The following is a 17736-nucleotide window of genomic DNA, read 5'->3' as shown; positions in this document are numbered from 1 at the left end:
AAGTGTGAACTGCAGCCACGCCTACATTTTCTAACTTTTCTCTGCTGTTCGTTCTGTCTGATCTGAAAGCACAAGGTAAAACTCGACGTGCATGTGCCATATATGTCCCTGAAAACAAACAAAAACCAAACAAACAAAAACCCATGCTCTTTCCATTCACCCACCTGGACCTTAACGCGCTCCCCACTCGTGTTCTGGGACCCGAGAGCGTCCCGCACGCTCAGTTTGGACGAAAGCCCGTGCCTTGGACAAGGCGCGGAAGAGCAGGAGCGCAGGGCTCGGAAAAGGCACCGGGCCCGGAGCATCGCCCCCACCCCGGGCCTCCGCAGGCCCAGCCCTGGTCCAAGCCTGTTCAAACCCTGCCTGCAAGGTTCCTCTATGCTCCGCCGCAGCCCGCTCTAAAAGGCGCACTAGGGCTCCCAAGTCTGTCCCCTGTAGAACCGCTTCTTTCCCTCTCCCCAGCGTGGCAGAAGGGTGACAGCACACTCTGTAAACGCCAAGAACAAACCACGCGCCTAGGCGGACAGCACGACCCACTACAACGCGATAATTCTAAAACTACACGTGAAAGCCGGGCTGCAAAAGGCTCGCCCACGGGCTCCACGTTACCACGTCAACGCCGCTTACATCATCACGCAAGGAGGAGCCTGAGATAGAGCATGCGCACTTGTGTCTCCTGCGAAGGAGGCGGGGCGAAGGGGCGGGAGCAGGAGCTGAGGCTGCGCTAAGGCTCCACGTGGATTGTAGGGGTTTTCGCCAGAAGGAGCTAGGGAGCACACTTGGAATTACTTCTGAGTCTTGGTTTCTAAGGCTTCCTGAGGACACTGAGGACCACTAAAACGCAAGGACCGACTGATGCAGAGGGAAAGTGTCCAGGAGGAGGCTTTTAGTTCTTGAGAGGAGTAGCCTGGGGATGTCAGTTGTTGCTGAGTTCTGAACACAGAAGAAAATAGGACGGACTCCCTGCTCAAGTCAGTTTTGTGGTATCAGGCATCTAAGAAGACCTTTGAATAAAAGTGATCAGGTGCCGGGCAGAGCCTAAGCCAGGATACCAGAGAGGACTTTCTGGAGACGGTACTCTGACAGCTGGGGAACTGAAGAGACCCGAATATGGGAGAGAAGTCATGTGAAGCTGCTGGAGAGAGACTGGAGAAATGCCAACAATTGCCTGCCAAAATCTTTCTGTTTTCCAACAGCCATCTGCATTTGTTTGACCTAAAAATAATGACTCATATTTGGCTACATTTTAAATATATACAAAACTTTTTTCCCCTCTAAGTGAAACTCATGAATATGTTTCTATCTAGTTAAATAAAAGATAGGTGTGAGAGCTAGTTACTTAAAGTTGCCGCTGTTATGTCCACTTCATAGATAAGAGAGGGCACAGAAAGGGTAAGGACCTGCTAAACTTGCCTTAAACGACCATGGTATAGTATCTTGAGGTGCAAACTTCCATTCAGGAGGTCATGGTCTGGTATGGAGACTGGCAAGAAAAGAAATCATCGCAATATAAAGCAATGAGAGCACACATAGATTGTACGCACCAAATGGAGTGGCAGTCTAGACAAGGAGATAATTAAATTGGTTGTTGTTTTTTTTTTTTTGGTTTTTGTCCGGTACTGGTTAAATTGGGTTTTTATTTTTTTTTGAAGGATTAGAATGTTGTCAGATGAGGATGTAAAAGAATTTCCCACCACAAAAAGTTGCCAGGAGGACAAATGGCTCAAAAGGAGATGAAACAATATCTCCCATGAAAATAGTTGGATACTTGTTGAACTTTGAGCAAGAAAGAAAAAAAATGGAAATGTGCAGCCTTCAGAATTACATAGGCATAGATTGAACTGATATAGTGGAGCATACATGTGATCTCAGCCCTCAGGGAGGCTGAGGCAGACAGATCACAAGTTGAAGGTCAGCCTGGTCGACTGAGCAAGACCTTGTCTTAAAATAAAAATAGAAAACAAACAAACAAACAAAAATGGTCTGGGAATGTAGCTCAGTGTAAAGGCCTTGGGTTCAATCCCCAGCACTCTAAGGAGAGAGAAAAAAAAGTATGCCTTTGGTAAGCTGGCTGCAAAGTCTGGAGAACAAGATGTGTTCCCCACAGTGATGTGTATCTCATTACAAATATTTTCTTTGATCATGCCTACACTGTTAAAAAGATTAAAAGTAGCAACCAATTAGCTTATGTTCTCCTCAACCATGTTTCTGTCTTGCCTTCTTTTATGATTTGGATCTAAAAATGTCCCCCAAAGGCCATGTGCTAAAGCCTTGATTGCCAGCTGATAGGCTTTGGGTAAGGGATGGGATCATGAGAGCTCTAACTTTACCAATGGACTAACAATTAATGAATTCATAGCTCAGTGGGTGTACTAGAAGGACTGCCTTGGTTGTGTCGTGACATGGTGGATGGCCTCATGGTGGGAATGTGAAAGGAAGAGATCATATGTTAAGCAGGAAGCCAGAGGGGGATCCAGGGTCTGGGCTTTCTCTTTTATAACAACTCACTCTCTTGATAACTCACTATAAAACCAGTGTTAATCTCTTCCCTGAGTGATGACGCCAATGACCTAATAGGCCCCATCCTTAGGAGTTCTACCTCCTCTTAATAGCTGTACACTGGGGACCAAGGCTCCATCACAGGAACCCTGGAGGCATAATCCACATCCAAACCACAGCAATAACCCAACGCTGATCTGTTGTTGAGTGTTTGGGATGTTCCCACTTTAGAACTCTTAGGAGTAACATTCCCATGAATGTTTTTGTACATAAATCATTGTATATTACTGGGGACCCCTGCAGTGGGTGCCAGTCTCCTGCCAGGTGTTAAGGTGCTTGGTGAGAGGAAAGAGCAAGAGACCAAACAGCAGTGCAGCAGGGATCTGGGATGACCAGCTGTTCATGGGGAACAAAGGGCCATAGGCAGCCAAGACCTTGGTATTTATTGATCACATCTGCATCAAGGACAATGGATGAAGGGATGTGAGTGTTTCTGGGAACAGTAATGGCAACTGTGGTGGACTAGTAAGAAGCACAAAGATTCTTGCAAGGATGAGAGAGGCAGCAATAAGGAAACTGTGGTTTCTTTAGATGCCTTATTGTCTTCAGCAGGTCTTATCTTGCCCTGTAAATCCACAGAGTCACTAGCCCTAGGGCTTTCATCTGTGACCAGAAGAGAGCAGGGAATTTCTGTGTTCCCATCTGGCTCAAACAGAAGGACAAGGATGGACTTGGGTGTCCTCTAAACTCAATTTATAATTTTTGGTCCCCTACAGTACATGTGAATGAAATTGGAAATAATATCTAGGAGTGAAATATAGAATATACAAACTTCAGCACCTTTTGTTTTGAGACAGGGTCTCAATATGCATTCCAGGCTGGCCTTGAATTCATGCTAATTCTCCTGCCTCAGCCTCCCACTATGTATAAACATGCACCACCATACCAGTTGCAAACTTCAGTTTTACTTAAAAAGGCCAAATTTTTCCCAAAGTGTCACCATGTGTGAGAACTTCTGTTGCTCTTCTTATCTGATTAGACTATTCAAATGTAGCTATATTGGTGTGTGTATAGTCATATCTGATAGTATTTTTTTGATGTCTGATCTTATTTTTTTTGTTATCCTTAGATAGTCTTAATATTTTTTGACTGAACTCAGATGTAAAATATCTCTCGGAAAGGACAGACGTCTTAGTCATTTTCCTCATTGCTGAAATATAATTGTTATGGTTGATACATTGTGTCAACTTGGGGAGTATAGAGGTTTGGCTAAATGACTCAGCAGTTCTACATCCTGGGATGAAAAGGACATGCCCTTCCTGCTCTAGGATGTTGTTCATTGTGTCAATGTGAGAAGCTTAGAAGATTAACTATGTGAGTGCTGCCCCCTGGGTGGGGGTAGCCTGCTTACAATATAAGGGAGGGAAAGAGGCTTGCACACATTGCCATTCCCCGCTTTGCTCTTGTTGCTTTGGATGCTATCTTCTGCATCCGAGCCAGCCCAGTATGGACTGAAACCTCCACAAACTGTAAGCTAAATAAACCTTTCCTTCCTTCATTTTGGGTGTTGGGTATTTTATCTCAGCAACAAGAGAAAAGTAACCAAGACAAAAATGTCTGACCTCTGCAACATGAAGGAGCAGAGATTTCAGTTAATAATCAGCTAGCTCCAAGGCAGGGCAGCATGGCAGACAGGCATGACAGAGGAGAGCTGCTCAAAGCATGGCCCTGTGGGGAGCAGAGAGAGTGGCGAGTGAGATAGATCCTTTCAGGATCTATCTGAGAGCAGGCCCCACATCCAGCGTCACATTTAGCTACAAAGTCAGTGGCAGACTGGTCCACTGATGAGTATAGCTCCCGCATGATAAAATCACCTCCCAAAGTCCTGCCTATGAGGGCATGACACTTAAGGAGGAACCTCTGGATATAAACTACAACAGCCAGAATGTCTCTTGGTAATGTGTTCCTGGCATTTTTCCTTGGCTTCTTTCATTCTCTCGACCAAAGGTTTAGCATATTCTTCCTTATTTTTCTTAGTATCTTGTTTCTTTAGAGCAAATATGCCAGTGTTTGTGTGGTAGGACACTGGAGTAACAGGACACGGAGTCTTGGGTGCTTTGGTTCTGGATTTCTTACTGTCCTTGTTTAAGAGCTTTCTGCAGACATGTTTGTAGACATGTCACCTCCTTCAGAGAAACTGAAAAGCTGCGGATTCCACCAGCTCTTTTGGGCCCTGAGTGATGAAGGACAGTAGTGTCAGTCAATACAGAGATATCCTCTCCTTTTTATAATAACCAAGTTGAGAACGCTCAATTTGGCATTCTTTTCACAATGCAAACCCAAATAGATTTGTGCTACTCTCCTGCTCTCCTTGGTCGCTGACAGGAATACACCTTAGTAACAGATTCACATGGCTGTGGGGAATACACCTTAGTAACAGATACACATGGCTTTCCTATTGCATGAGGAAACTTTTTCTGACAGGAATACACCTTAGTAACAGATACACATGGCTTTCCTATTGCATGAGGAAACTTTTTTTTTGTCATCCCCACCACTGATTTGGAACATATAATCCTTCTGTTGTGCACTCAGAGGATCAGTAGTGACATCTGTGGTCATATGCATCTTATAGAAAGTACAAAGTTTATGTTCATCAACCACTTCATGGAATTTCAGGCATCCAGTGGCTGGGAAGGAAACATTAGACACTATTTTGCATCATTTTGATGCAAGCAGCAGGCAAAAGAGGTAGTAGTTATATTTTTCATTGCTGTTTAAATTTGAATTTCTGTTATTATCATTATTATTATTATTATTATTATTATATTTTTTGAGACAAGATTTCACTATGCAGTACAGGCTGGCCTTGAGCTCACCTTGTAGCCCAGGCTGGCCTCAACTCACAGTGATTCTCCTGCCTCAGCCTCCCAAGTGCTGGTATTACAGGCATGCTCTACCATGCTTGACTCTGATTATTTTTGTTGAGCACTTTTCCAGGGTTTATTTTCATTGGGCTTTCTTCTTTGGTGAATTGACTAAGTCTTTTTTGCACATTTTTCTACTAAGTGACCTATTTTTTTTTATTAACTTCCTAATTACTCTATACAAGTTCTTAGGTACATATTTTAGATATGCCCTCTTTTCAATTATATGCTTCGCAGGTATTGTCATACACTCTATGGATTGCTGTGATAGTAATAACAGATTGTAAGAAAATAACTGAGTGATAGCAAATCCTAATATTATCTTGTCTTAAGCTTTATAAATAGTTCTTGAAGAAAATTATTAAGAAATTGAGGCCAAAGATATAGCTCAGTGGCACAGTGCCTGCCTGGCAAGCACAAGGTCCTGAGTTCAATTCCCAGCACCAAAAAAAAAAAAAAAAAAAAATTGAAACATTACCCTTTATAGATCTTCTGGCAATGTACAGCCAAAATCTTTTATCATTTTTTCTATTATTCTCTAAAACTGAATTTTCTCTTATTAAAATGTCTATGTTTTTTGTTGCATGGTTAATAACTGTCTATGTGGCTATCTTCAAGGAACAATCTTAAAGCTTAGAACTTCATTGAACATTGTCCAAGACTGATTCTGGCTGTTCATAAATATTTTTATGATTAACCTCTGAAACTTCAGAGTAGGAAATAAAGATAATTTTTAAAACTCATACAGAAGATAACAAAGTTTGAGCTGATTCTCTTGTATTTGTATGATCTTTTGATTGCACAGAACTTCAAATGCTGAGATTAGTTCCTGAGAATGCATCCTTAGTGCGTAAACAGCTTCTTAACAAGCACTCTATCATGTTTGGGGAAGTCTTATTAATATTGCTCCTACATTTTGTAGCATTTTCACTGAAAGTATTGTCACTAGCTAGCATGGGTGTTTGCTTTAGCAATAATGGAAATTTAAACTCATGTAATAGCATGAATTTATAGTGAAAAACTTCTATTTGAAAATTAAAAGAAAATGGGGGCAGGAACTTCAGTTTGAGGAGCTGAAGGGTGTGCAGAGCTGATGGAGACAAGACAGGCCCATTAACAAATAAAGAGGCCAGTTTTGTTTGTTTTATTTTTGGTGGTATTAGTGATTGATCCAGGGCCTTCACCTTGAGCTACATCCTCAGCCTGCCCCCCACCCCCTGCCCCTTTTTTTGAGACAGGGTCTCCCTATATTGCTAATTTGCTGAGGCTGTACTAAAATTTGTAGTCTTTCTTCCTCAGCCTCCCAGAACGCTGATATCACAGGCATGCAATATTATACCCAGCTCAATGGCCAGTTTTTATAGGGTTGGTGGGGTGAGTAGGGTCTGGTTGATCAGTATTTCAGTTCTGGTTTTGCAGGTGTGAAGAAGTCCTTACGACTTGAGGGGAAATCCTGTTCCTATGAGGTGTGCGCTCCTGCTGGGGTGAGGGGAAGCACAGCCTTGGCTCTGTGGAGGCTCTGATGGAATCCAAGGTGACTACAGGTTTAGGGCAATGACGAGCGATGTCTAGATGCCCATTAGAGGGGGCAAAAGCTGATAGTCGAATGCCCCTAGAAATGTCTTATTTTGGTATTCCCAGTCTTGGTGGGGTATGAGCTAGGTTAGGAAAATGTAGGATAAGAAACCTTGTATTACCAGTTTTAGACATGTACTCCTTAAATGATCATCATGCCTTCATGCAGAGGTAAGCAGGGATCTAATCTAAAGATTTAATGTAACAAAGGAGACAGATACAAAGTGAAGGCAAAGATGCTATGCTTTATTCTGCTTTTAGTTACTTTTTGGGCATCTGTAGGCTTAAGTGAACAGTCATTGTTTCTTAGCAAAGGAGCTTTTCTGTCTCTGGCTTCCACAGAAGAAAACACATAGCATGCTTTTAATGAGTATCAGCCTAAAGGCTTCAGACTTTGTTTGTCCTTGGTCTCTCTGTGATGATCCCCAACAATTTTATTTATCTTCTCATCGAGTTTCTTCTTGGAGATGCTATGGAAAATGTACCTTGGCTTTAATAATGTACTTGGGTTTTTAAATTTATTTTTCATTTTTTTGAAACAGGGTTTTGCTATGCAGTTCAGGCTGGCCTTGAACTCACTTCATAGCCCAGGCTGGCCTGGAACTCACAGTGATCCTCCTGCCTCAGCTTCCCAAGTGCTGGGATTATAAGTATGTCCCACCATGCCCAGCTGCACTTGGTTTTCGAGGTTGATAAGACTGGGAGAGTGACAGAGTAGGGAAAGATATATGCCAGTGATGGTGAACCTTTAAGAGATTTCAGTGATATAAACAGCCTGCTGTAGTATGCATGTCATACATTTGCCACCACTGATATATACCATACTTTTAATGGGTAACAGGTTCTGAGTTAAGGTACCTGCTTTTTTGTTCCCTTGACACTCTCTACCTGTCTCAGGGAGAGGCTGAAAAGAATGGGCAATTTTTTTTTCCTTAAAGATTCAAAAAACGTTACACATGAAAAAGAGATGCATCTAAAACAGTAAACTCCGCAAGCATCAGACATTTCTTCAGGGAGTAGCACTCTATTGCTGATGCAGTTTTAGTTTATAATGGAATAAAGAGTAGCTTTACTATAAACAGCTAAGTTAGGCAGAAATATTATAGACAGTCAGATAGGGCTGGGCCCTCAAGAGAATCAGTCCAAAGATAAAAACTCATTACAACTGTGGCCAAAGGTGCATCTATTGGAGGCTGGGCCTCACTATACAGATGGAATGGTCAGACCTCTATGATTCCCCAAGATAGCACTAACATCTGGCCTAATGAAGTCTAGATAGACACCAGTCACTGCGGTGGGTGACCAAGACCCTCAGACCCATCCCTTCCTGAAAAGCTCTTTGGTCTTTGCTTGTATTTGTTATGTGACTTGCTTTCCCATTGGATCAATATTACCTAAGTGGCTATACTTCTAATCTCATTGGCTGATCATAGCTTTAACCCACGTTGTACATGTGTGATTGGGCTCTATAGCACTTCTCCTGAGAAGTGGAGTCCTTGACAACCAAGGACTTTGGGACCTTTCCTATCTCTCAGGCAGGAGCTGTATCTCTCTTTCTCTCAAATATTTCCTACTCTTACCCTTCACTGTTTCCTAGAATTCAGTCATTTATTTGAACTCAGTGTATTGGAATCTAGCAGATTGGGATAACACTATATATTATAATACATAATATTTCCCCTATATCATTTGGAGATCCTATATCAGCTTGACCTTAGATCCATTTTATTATTGTTTTTAGATTTTCAACAGTCATGTTGCCAGGTGGGGTGGTATATGACTGTAACGCCAGCACTAGCTAGCAAGATGGGGTAGGAGGATTCCCATGAGTTCGAGGCCAGCCTGAGCCACATAGGGAGACCCTCACCTCAACAAACAAACAGCAAGAACATAGCCCTGTGTCTCTTTTATTGCCTGCCACATGGGCAGACCACTCCCACTGGCCACTTTTGGTATTGATTGCTATTAACTATATATTTTGCTAACTTCTGGAAAACATCTTTAACTTAAGGAAGTTCCCTGGAGCTCCTACTCACCCCAATATATGGTCAGCTTTAGATATATAATATCATGAAAATGAAGGATATCTTTAGAAAAAATATGCTTTGCTTTTTTTAAAGAAAAAAGTCTGTGAATTCTAAACTTGAGAAAGTTTTGGTCTTATGACAAGAATCTGGAAGAGAGGTTTTCCTACAACCCAGGTACCCATTAGCACTCACCCCTGGTCTAAAGCAAACAGTTGTGTAAGCGTTTAAAAACACAAAAAGGAGATAATGCTACATCCTGATTTTTTAAGAGGAAAAAATATGATTCAATGTTTTGTAAACTTATTTAAACTTCTTGGACAATAGGCTGTGTAAAGTATATTAAAACAAGGATGGCAGGGCGATTTTACTAAATGGAAAGTAATGCCTAAGAATGAGGGACCTGGGTGTTTTTTTAATAGACTTGCTCTTTGTGGCTGAATGATAGAAAAAACCTTGATATTGTCTTATTCTTTGCTTTGGTCATAATATACAGTTCTTGAAGAAATTATTAAGACCCTCAAATGTTACCCTTTATATTTCTTTTAGTAAGACCAGCATCTTTTACTATTTCTCCTGTTATTGTCTCAAAATGAATTTTTTCCTATTTAAATGTCTGTTTCCTTACTTTTTTTGGTTATTGTTTTTGGGTAGTTACTGACCTTCTTGATTTTGGCCAATTTTCCTGAAGGCTGAGTGCCAGTATGGCTTCGCTTGAAAACTGATTACTGTTCCTCCTCAAGTTTTACTTTCAGAATTGCGTACATTGATACATACAAAAATGTAAAACTCTTATTTTCAATATATCAGATTAAGCAATTTAACATTCCCTTCTAAAGTATGAGTCACAAGAGTATGATATATATATATATATCATATATATGTAACTATATATATAACTGTATATATAAAACACTAATCATAAATTCTCTTAACACTGATGCAATGTTCACTTTTTTAAAATTTTTATTTTTATTTTAAAAATAAAAGGAGGAAAATATTAACAGACAGACAACATTTTACAAAATAGCAAAGGAACAGTACAATGTTCACTTTTGTAATATTTTAATATTTACCAATTTGGATGGAGCCCAGCAAAATTACATAATTTGAGTTACTTTTTTCTGATGACTGCTCATGGAAACCAGCATCCCAGATGGCCTTGATGATACTTGCCTCCTGGTATTCATATCTATGTATACTCTCATGTGATATTATTCATGAAATATTAGCCCGCATAACCAGTAGAAGACTGTAGATGCATTAGTGCATGGTTTTTGAGGACAAGTCATAAAAAATAGCACCTTTTTGCCTTCTTCTCTTGGATCACTTGGCACTTAACTAGTCCAATAACAATGTCTACAGGATGAGGCCTCCAGCCAGTAGTCAGGACCACTTACTAGACATGTAAGCGGGACAGCTTACATGCAGGCCCTCTCACCCTAGGCAAGTAACTCTGATTACTACCGCTCCCACTGATATCTTGACTGCAAATTCATGACAGACCCCGAGCCAGAACCACCAAGCTAAGACAATCCAATAAGTGACCCACAGAAGCTGTAAGGATAATAAATGAGTCTTGATATGATTTCTTCTACATTAATGGATAACTCATACACTGGTTAAGGGTCTGTCTCTTCTGCTTTGTGTAAAATGTTGGTTGTCACTGTTCTTTTCCCTTTTAATCCCTAGGGTAAGACACTCTGATTAGTAACACTGGCTGATGGTTGTAGCGAAGAGGGGAGAGAAATCTGAATTCCTGAAGATTCCTCCCACAAAAGGAAATCAGAATTCCTTAAAGTTCATATACACTGCGGCTGAGGCTATATAGCTCAGTGGCACAGCGCCTGCCTGGCAAGCGTGAGGTCCTGAATTTGATTCCCTGTACCCTTCACCAAATTCATATATACTTCTTTGAGTGATATACAATTGTTCCTCCTCATCCTGTAAAAATCAGTGATATTAACATGCACCTGAAAACATAAGGTCTGTCCATTAAAATTCAGTTTCACTATAGATCTTTTCATACAGTGTGAGTACATCTACTGCTAGCAGCATAGGGCTTGCCTTTAAAACTGGACTTATTTGAGAGAAAAGGAAGGGGGGACTTTGTTCTTCTTGAAAGAGGGTAAAATAGGCATATTACAGAATTAATACTGGAAGCCTTGAGATAAATGCTATAAATTATACTAATATGCTGCTGCCTGCTCATTCCTTCTTTCTATCCATTGGCTGAGGTTTACATATTAGGGAAATAAAAAAGAATCTTTTTTATTAAATTTGTAAGGGCTCTCTGAGCATTTGAATCATTATACCTTCAAGTCAATTAGCTGTGTTTTACTAGCCACTGTCAAATTGCCATCTATGGCTAGGAACTATGTTTCCCACAACTCTTTGTGTGGTTTCATATTAGAATTTTCCAATTTAAGGAATTCATGACAGTTGAAAAGAGAGGACATAAATTTCTTAGGAGGAGGTAGTGGTTGGCCGTGGCCATTTCCTCAGACTTGGTAATTTGCAGGCATCTCTGCTTTGTTCCAGTTTGCAAACATATGTGACATGGGAGTTCCAGAATGAAAGGGAAGAGAGATATATTCAGAGCAACATTTGAAGAGATCACAGCTAAGAATCTCTTAAGGTGGGCGTCTGAGAGTTTGAGGCCAGCCTGGGCTACATAGTGAGTTCAAGTTCAACTTGAACTACATAGTGAGACCCAGCCTCAAAAAAATAACAATCAATAAAAGCAAAAACAAAAAACAACACTGATATTCCATCTTACTCCAAAAAGAATGGCTCCCATTAAGAAATCAAATAATAGTAAATGCTGGTGAAGCTGTAGGGAAAAGGAACCCTTCTTCATATGAAAATCAGTACAGAGATTCCTCCAAAAACTAAAATTAGAAATTACACGTGAGCCAGCTATTTCCCTTCTAGGTATCTTCCCAAAGTTGTTAAAGACCTCATATTACAGTGATACGTGCATATCCATGTTTATAGAAGCACAACTCATAATAGGTAAATCTTGGTAGTGACCTATATGTGCACAAGCAGATGAATGGGAAAGGAAAAGGGGTATTTATATACAATGGAGTACTACTTTGCCAGCAAGAATGATAAAACTGAGACATTTGTGGGAAAATGGATGCATCTTGATAACAACATTAAGAGAAATAATTCAGACTCATAAATTTAAATATCTCATGACCTCTCGTATATGAAAAACTCAAAACAGAAATAAAAAACAAAATAAAAAATTGGTAACAGAAGAAAAGAATCTTTTAAAACTGATGAAAGACATCAGAGTACAGATTCAAGAATCTCTACAAACTTCAGACAGGATAAATATAAAGAAAAGCACATCTAGGCACATAGCAAAACTACTGTAAACCGAACAGTTAAGGAGAAAATCTTAAAATGTCTTTGGTTAAACTCAAAGGAGCCAGGAATAAAATTGACAGGTGACTTTTGACAGAAATGATGGAGCCATAAAACAATAGTGGTGTCTTTAAAATTCTGAAACAAAATATCCGCCAACCTGGACTACTATATATCAGGAGTATCCTTCAGACGAATAAAAACAGAATCCACTGTCATTCCACCCACACTCAACGTAGTTCTTTAGGCAGAAGGAAAATGTTCCCTTTATAGAGGTATGAAAAGTCATAAAGTCATTAAAGAATGAAGAATAATGGAAAAGTAAAGAGTGTATCAAAAATTGTACTGTACAGAACAATGCTAATAATGTCCTGTGGTGCTAAAAATGCACATAAAGTTAAACTGTATAACCCCAGTAACCCAAAAAGCAGGAAAGTGGTAAGTGGAGTTAAAGGGCTACAAGGTTCCTTATATTGGATGGTAAACAAAGAACTAATTTAGGGTAGGTTTTTATTAAATCAAGAATGTACATTATAATAATTACCACAAACCGACCTTTTATATAATTTTGTATGTAATTTGTGCATTATATAAGTAGAGTGAAATATTGCTATACACATCAGCACGTGACACTGGTCATGAACATAAAGTTGTGCAAAAGAAATCTAGACACAAAAGAATTCATACCATAAGACTCATTTATATGAAGAGCACAAGAGAACAAGACTGATCTGTAGTGCTAAAAATCAGAAAAACAGCCTTGGGGAAAGAATGACTAGGAATAATCATGAGGGTAATGTTCTATTTCTAGATCTGGAAGGGAGGTCGATACTTTGGTGTGTTTACCCTGTGAACTTCATGTGTGCTTTGATGTATGCATGTTAAACTTCAACTGAAAGTTTACTTACAAATATTATTTTCACTGTGTTATGTTGGTTGTACAGTGAGTAGGGTGAACATGCTGTAGCCTACACAGATCTGGATAAAACCTTGGCTCAGCCACATACTAGCCAGGTCCCCATGGGCAAGGTCCTTCCTTCTTATAGGTGAAGGATGAGTTACTTCTGTGAAGTACAGATGTGAATACTTGCCTCCCAGTATTATCAACTCTGAGTAAATGACACAATCTATTATGTATTCAATAAACTATGATTATTTCATCAGCCCAAAGGGTAGGTACTTTTATTATCATTTTGTAGATAAGGCAAATGAGAGACAAGAGTTTTAGTAGATTCTATAAGATCCTTAAACTGGTAAGTGGTAAACACCACAATTTAAGCCCAGGGAGTCTGGCTTTGGTCTTTTCTTTAAACTTCTCTGTGAATGCTATAAAAGTAGAGATCTTTGAGGTTTTTTTGTTCACTGATTACTTAAAATGCCTTGATCTGGCAAATTTTGTGATTGTAACTTCATTAAAATAAACAGTAATCTTAAAAGTTAACAAAATTAAAATGATAAATTCTTGGCTGTAGTTTACTTGTTCTAAAAAGAAATATATTTTGCTATTCTGTTATGAAATGGTGCTGCTATTCACAATTTTTTATCTGTAAGGCATGAACCATTTGAATTTCTTGAGCACTCATTAAACATTCCTTCTGCCTGGTGGTGGGATATATGAACTGCAGAGGAGATACAATACTTTCCTGAGGGGTAGATAAAAACTCGTAAGATCTGTGTTGGCATGTGACATCTCTGAGGTGATGGCTATAAAGCAAAATAAACCTCTTCTTCTTCTTCTTCAAAAAATCCAGAGCAGCATAAACAAGGAAGGCATTATAGGGCTTGGTAGAGAATTTATAAGCATTCTTTTCATAGGAATCCAAGTTAAAATTGGCATTTCCTCTCTGAAAAACTAACAGAGTCTGGAAATACACATATTCTGTGTTCCCTCAGGGCACTTTGAAAGGCTGGGCAGATAACAGTGAAAAACTAGTTAGAAATCTCTCCCCTAGAACATATCTTTTAGGAGTGGAGACAGATAGTAAACATATAACTAAGTCATACAGTGTGTTAGATTATTTTCAGTGCTACAGAGGAAAATTAAAATGGGGAGAGAGTTAGGGGACTGCTGGGGAAAATTAAAATGTAAGCAGAGTAGAGTACCTGGGAAAGGTCATGCTGAGGCTGGGGATTTAGCTCAGCGGCAAAAGCGCCTGCCTGGCAAGCGCAAGGTCGTGAGTTCGGTTCCCGGTACTGGAGAAAAACAAAAAAAAAACAAACAAACAAAAAAAATTTCAGAACAAAATCCAATGGGGATGGAACAGATGAAATGGCTGGTAAAGAGTTCAAACATATTGAGGTTGGGTAATGCATATATGGGAATAAATTTACTGTTCTATTTTTATCTTTGAAATTTTCTATAATAAAAGGGTTTTAAAGAAGAGTAGGAGAAGAAAAACTGGAAATTTCATTGTAAGGGGGGCAGAAAAACTGATGTGATAACTGGAGGGGGAAGATGGTCTTGAAAAGGATGTTCTTTAACATGTTAGAAATAACAGTATGTTTGTATGACCATAGGAATGATCTATTTTTTTTTTTCATTAGAATGTTTAGCAGATAAATCCTAGTTGTTTTCAATTCCTGATCTGATTATTCTACCATCTCTGCCTTATCTGAATCTGGTTGCAATGTTTATGTCTTCAAGTTATGTATTTTGTCTTTTGGTTTATCTTGCCATTTTCTTTAAGATTGAACACAGGTAGTGGGGTAAAGAGATCTGGGTAAACTCATCTTTAGTGTAAGGGTTTATGTTAATTTGGGTGGGAGTTAAGTTGTATGTGGCAGGTGTGTGTCAGAGCTAAAACTTCCTCTGGTGTCTTTGTGGGTTGTGTCCCTGTTGTCTTTGGGTTTCCCTAAGGATTGCTTTTAAAATGAGGTATCTGAGGCATGCAGTTCTTTCTGTTGTAAGCCCATGCTATTATACAGAAGCCCTACTAATAAAGTGGTGTGGTAAGGTGTTTAGGGGCATTCTACAGATCCTATAGACCCATCTTCTTGTGAGTTTGTGCTCCTGGGTTGTGCCTTCCCTAAGTACCTCCCAGGTTTTCTCCCCTTCCCTCCTCCTCTTCCTCCTCTTCCTCTTCCTCTTCCTCCTTCTTCTTCTTTCCTATTGGTTGGCAAGACAAAACTGGATCTGGGTATTTTTCTTCTCTTAAGTCAGACTGTTAAAATAGTTTCCCTTTCGGGTAGGCTGAAAAGATAGAATTCTTAGGTGTATTTTGAAATGGTCACTTTTTCCCACCCCGCTGCCAGAAATGTGAAGGATTTTTCTCTGATATTTATGCTGAGAACCTGGTAGGGTGCCTGGAGGTAAAATTCATAAAAGTAGAAGTAAAAATTCAGTAATATTTGGAATTTTTAACTCTCAATTTTGTCCACATTGAGCCTCCAGCAGTTTATTCCTTGCTGGGTTGGCATTTCCTACTCCACAACTTGCTCTTCTGGAATTTTCTGCTCCTGGGCTTCTGCTGTGATGAGCTATGACTATATTTACAGGTTCATCTCTCCAGTCTGGGGCAGCAGTTTGCCTGATTTCAGTGTTTGTTTTCACATGGATCTAAGGAGTGCTGTTGATTTTCTGTTTGTTTAGCTTTCTTACTGTGAAGACAGGAATGATAATTTCCAAATCCTTACATACTGGACTAGAACCGGAAGTGGAAGATGTAGAAGAGAGGAAAAATGGATGCAAGGAAGAGGACAGTTCCTGAAGTGGTGTGTGTGAGTAGGTGAGGGAGGGTAGGACTTAGTGTCCAGTCAAGGGCCAGCTTTAGCTGAGGACACTCTGAGCAGTTTATCCACAGTAACAGGAAAAGGTGGAGCACATGGGCACAAATGCAAGTGGGTGGATATTTGTGGGTACTTGTGGCTATGCATGGTAATCAGAACTTCTGGAAATCCTTTTAAATGTGCTGTTTCATAATGAAATAAGCAAAGTCATTGGGGAGATGGCAAAGTAGGTGCTAGAGTTTTGAAAAAAAGGACAAAAGGATGGTAAAATAATCACATAGGGGAGTGGATAGTGAACAAACTAGAGAAAGATAGTCTGGTTGCCAGGCAGGACTAAGGCTCACACGAGCCTATCAGTCACAGTTCTGAAGTGAGGCCCCAAGCCTCGGCCAAACTGTACGATAAATCCAGGAGGATAAAAGCTGCTAGTGTCTCTCAATGTCCATTTTCTTCCTTTACTAACAGATGCTCAGGATCACAATTGAGAATCTGCTGCCCCATCATATGACATTTGCCAGCCTCCCTTGCAGATAGATGTGGCACATAACTAGACTGTAGGAAGTAGAATATGGCAGAAATGGTTTGTTCAGCTTCTGAGACGACTACGTAAAGAAGGAGTTCATCAGTTTAGAGCATGGATGGGGGAAGATGCAGATGATTGAGAGAGGAAAGGCAGGAAATAATAACCCATGAGAATGGACAGCTGTTGGGATATGTTATTGTTAAGTAGTGTTACAATGTTATTTGGGGGGTTAGTGATATACAGAGAGAGAGAGGCATGTATATACAAAGAGAGAGAGAGAGAGAGAGACACAGAGAAAGCAATAAAGTAAATATAGCAATAGTAAGATTAGCAAAACTAAGTAAAAAATGTGGGAATGTTTTGAACTGTTTGAACTGTTTATAATTCGATATTATTATTTTTTTTTGTTGTTGTTGTTCTTTTTTGGGGAATCGAACTCAGGACCTTGAGCTTGCCAGGCAGATGCTTGTGCTATATTACTTTGAAGTCATTTCAAAATTAGAGAAAATTTAAATAGAAAAAGGGGGCAGTTTATGGAAGAATTATGGAACTCTCAAGATGAACACAAAGGAAAGAGAACTAAGCTTAGAAACTGTATAGTATAGGTGTTCAAGCATAGTGGCATTAGCCTGTAATTCCCAGAACTCTGGGAGGCTGAGGCAGGAAGATCACAAATTCCAGTTAAGCTCAGCCTGGGCAACGTAGTGACTTAACAAGACCCTGTCTCAAATTTTAAAAACAATTTTTTTTAAAAGCTTGAGATGTAGCTCAGTGCAAAAGCTCTTGAGTCTTTGATTCAGTCTTTACTGGCACAAAAACAAACAAAAATACAAACACTAGGTAAGTACTAGGACGTGGGATTATAGCATTACCATCTTCCTTATTTTCATTACTTTAAATTATTTCTAATCTTGAAATTACTTCAGAGTAGCATACACTTACAAATAGTTCAAAACATTTCCATATCTTTTACTAAGCTCCACTAATCATCAGTATTTTTGCACATTTACTTTATTGCTTTCTCTCTCTATGAATGTATATTAGATAACCATACATTATATATACATATATTTTAAAAATATATTTT

General features: G+C 39.5%; 1 protein-coding gene across 2 annotated transcripts in view; it reads right to left on the bottom strand.

Moving 5' to 3' along the window:
• The window catches only part of Nars2 (asparaginyl-tRNA synthetase 2, mitochondrial (putative)), a 117264-nt gene extending 116651 nt beyond the window's left edge, over nucleotides 1-613 (bottom strand). For both annotated transcript variants that reach the window (XM_005379814.2, XM_005379815.2), the window contains exon 1: nucleotides 165-613. In XM_005379814.2, the coding sequence (XP_005379871.1) occupies nucleotides 165-305 (141 nt within the window). In that variant the 5' untranslated portion in view covers nucleotides 306-613. The remainder of the gene's footprint in view (nucleotides 1-164) is intronic.
• Nucleotides 614-17736: the final 17123 nt, after the last annotated feature.

The sequence above is a fragment of the Chinchilla lanigera genome, unplaced genomic scaffold (genome assembly GCF_000276665.1).
Source record: "Chinchilla lanigera isolate Chin_1 unplaced genomic scaffold, ChiLan1.0 scaffold00013, whole genome shotgun sequence".
Lineage (NCBI taxonomy): Eukaryota > Metazoa > Chordata > Mammalia > Rodentia > Chinchillidae > Chinchilla > Chinchilla lanigera.
This window is presented reverse-complemented; position numbering and strand designations above follow the sequence as displayed.